At 67.2% G+C, this 3152-nt stretch overlaps 1 protein-coding gene across 1 annotated transcript; it reads right to left on the bottom strand.

Annotated features, from left to right (window-relative positions):
* On the bottom strand, positions 1–3005 carry V1510DRAFT_316688 (golgi-body localization protein domain-containing protein). Its single transcript, XM_066930766.1, has one exon. It carries the CDS (start codon positions 2768–2770, stop codon positions 125–127), a length of 2646 nt encoding a protein of 881 aa, XP_066786308.1. The 5' UTR covers positions 2771–3005; the 3' UTR covers positions 1–124.
* Positions 3006–3152: the final 147 nt, after the last annotated feature.

Genomic DNA, 3152 nt, shown 5'->3' with positions numbered 1-3152 from the left:
GACGGAGTCGCCGCCGGAGGCTCTCTGCACTGGGAGACTCCGCGGCCACTCCGTGGGGTAGTGCCTCCGGCAGCGGCTATATGCGGCTATATGGAATCGGGGTGGCATAAGCGACTATTATACATCAGTGGCCGTCCTTGGGGCGGTCCTTGTGTTTGAAGGCGTGCGAGTGCGTCGAGTGCGCCGAGGGCAGCGCGGACTCGGTCGAGAGATCGGCCAGGGACGTGAACTGGGCGTAGTCGGAGATCTGGCGGATGGGCATGGCCGGCTTGCGGTGGCCGCGGGACTTGAACTTGTTCTCGATGAGGGCGCCCGTGTGGGAGATGAGGGCCTTGATAATGTCCTTTTTGAGGTGCATGGCCACGTCGAGGTTCGACCACGTCTTGTTGCGGTACTCGATCTTGGGCAGGGTGAAGACGAACTCGTGGACGTCCTCGATGTTGCGCGAGCCCTTGCCTTTGTACGAGATGCAGAGCATGACCGAGGGGATGGTCATGTAGCCGATGGTCATGAAGGAGGACGCGCGGCTGACCATCTCGCTGAGGTCGTCGTCGTCGCGGATGTCCGAGTCGGCGATGATGGAGGACGCGTGCGGCGGCAGGTGGCCGGAGCCCGCGAGCGAGTGCGACGACGAGCGGCGGCCGAGCGTGTGGCCGAGCAGGCCGCGGCCGCGGTCGGTGTCGGTGGAGACGCGCGAGCGGACCGAGGTCGGCGACGCGTCGCGGCGCCGCGGCCGCAGCGAGTTGTCGGACGACATGGTCGTCCGGCGCCGCGGCAGCGACGCCACCGAGTCGGCCGACTTCTTGCGGTGGAGCGACGGCATGAGGCCGCGCACGCCGCCCTTGGTGGCCGTCGGCTGCACGGCCAGCGACACGGTCGAGCTGGCGTCCGAGTCCGAGTCCGAGTCGCCGGACGAGTCCGAGCCCGAGCGGGTCGAGCCCGGGACGATGAACGGCGACTTGTCGTTGTCCGGGAAGATGTACTTGAACAGCTTCTGGCCGACCTCGCTCTCGAGCTGGATCTTGAGCGGGATCAGGTTGACCTCAAAGTGGTCCATGACCGGGATGCCGCCGATGGACTCGAGCATGTACCAGTAGACCTCGATGGCCTTGCGGTGCGGGTCCGGGCCCTGCATGCCCTCGAAGTACGGCGACAGGAGCTCGGGGTAGAGCGCGTCCTTGAGCAGGTTGACGCCCTGCAGCATGCCGATGTCGATCGTGTTGGAGTTGGACCCGTCCTGGTTCTCGAGCCGGCGGAAGGCGGCGTCGGCGAGCGCGATGTCGACGAACGGCTGGCGGTCCTCGAGCAGCAGGTGGCAGATCAGCTGCTGGCACGAGAGGTGCCACTGCAGGACCGAGCCGTCGAAGTCCCTCTCGCCGCGCCGGCGCTGCTGGCCCATGGTGATGGCCTTCATGAGGAAGAAGAGCTCCTCGCGGGCGGCGGCCAGCTCGTTCGTCAGCGCCACGTTGTCCTCCCAGCCGCGCTCGTCGAGCTCGGGCCAGTAGATCAGGAACTCGTGCTGGATCTCCTGGATCTGGCGGATCTCGAGCTGCAGCCGCTCGATCATCTCGGCCGCGCCGCGCAGGTTCGAGAAGTCCGTCGCCAGCAGGATCTTCTCGAGCCGCTCGTTGCGGCGCTTCTGCTGCGGCTCGGCGTACATGAGCAGGTCCATGATGATGATGTACAGCGTGAAGTACTGGGCCGAGTCGCACGCGGCCACGATCTTGCGGAAGTCCACCGAGAGCGTGTCGAGCCGGTGCTCGTCGCCGCCGCGCTCGCCGCCGCCCCAGTGCGCGACCTTGTCGGCGTACTTGAGCCGGAGCGAGTTGTGCTTGTCGTACGTGAGGTAGGCCGACGTGCGCTCGGCGATCTGCGACGACCCGACGCCGCACCACTCGAGCACGCCCTCCATCGGCAGCCACGGCGGCCACATGCCGTCGGGGCCGCCGGCCAGGCAGCCGATCGTCTTCTTGGCGAACAGCGTCGACGCCTGGCGGAGCACGTCGTCTTTGTGGAACACAAAGAACTGCGCGTCCTCCAGCCGCGCGCTGTACCGCGACTGCACCAGCCCGGAAACGTCGTCCTCGAGCTCGGCCCGGTCGAGCACCGAGATGATCTTGAGCTCGAGCGTCTGCGACGTCACCAGCATGCACGACTCCGGGTTTTTGTCGCTCAGCAGCTGGATCTGGGGGCCCAGCAGCCGCACCATGTACGTGTTGCGCGCCAGGTACCCGTCCGTCAGGTGGCCGACGATGTTGTCGCACCCGGTGCAGTCGGGGTTGTCGCACCCGGCCGGCGCCTCGGCGTTCCACCGGCACCGCTGGCCGTCCTCGACCGAGTCCTTGCTCTCGTTGAGCAGCTGCTCGAGCATCTTCTCGGTGGTCTTGCGGTCCTTGTCGGCGTTCGAGTGGACCTGCTGGACGGTGCCGCGCCGGTCCCGGTGCTGCTCGCTGGCGTGCGTGTGGTGGAACTGGTGCGACGTGCGCTTGGGCGCGGGCGCCTCGGAGCTGTCGGCCGTGGACGCCTGCTCGCGCTTCTCGCGGTCCAGCTCCTGGTCCTCGACCAGGTCCTCGATGAACTTGACCGCCCGCCGCGACATGTAGTAGATCAGGCCGCGGCGCTGGCCGATCTGGTGGATGTACCGCAGGATCAGGTTCCGGATCGCGTTGTCCCACCGCAGGTGGATGCCGTGGAAGATGAACCGGTTGTTGAACTCGGCATCGACGTCGTCGTCCAGCTTGATGTTGTGCACCGGCTCGTTGATCGGCATAAAGTCCGATCCGAACAGGTTCTCATCGTCGGGGCCGTGCTGGGGGCTGGCGTTGAGCACCGACACCCAGAGCTTGTGGAGCGAGTGCCGCTTCTCGACGAGGATGCTCAGGTCCTTTTCCAGCGCCACGATCTGCGGTCAGCACTGTAACAGGGCGGCTCCGGTGGCAGCGCGCTCGAGTCGCTGCCGGGGCCTGCTGCGGCGTCATCTGCGGGCGGTGCTGTGCGGGCGGTGCATATAGCCGCATATAGCCGCACGTGCGGCTCGCGCTATGGCCACCCGCGCGCAGCGCGCCCCCACGGCGCGGCCGCCGGGCTCGTGCGCGCGGCTATATGCACGTCACTGCACCGCCACGTCGCGAGCCTCCGGCGGCCACTCCGTG

This window comes from Dipodascopsis tothii (assembly GCF_038497935.1).
Source record: "Dipodascopsis tothii strain CBS 759.85 unplaced genomic scaffold V1510scaffold_77, whole genome shotgun sequence".
In the NCBI taxonomy this organism is placed as follows: domain Eukaryota; kingdom Fungi; phylum Ascomycota; class Lipomycetes; order Lipomycetales; family Lipomycetaceae; genus Neoaidaea; species Neoaidaea tothii.
This window is presented reverse-complemented; position numbering and strand designations above follow the sequence as displayed.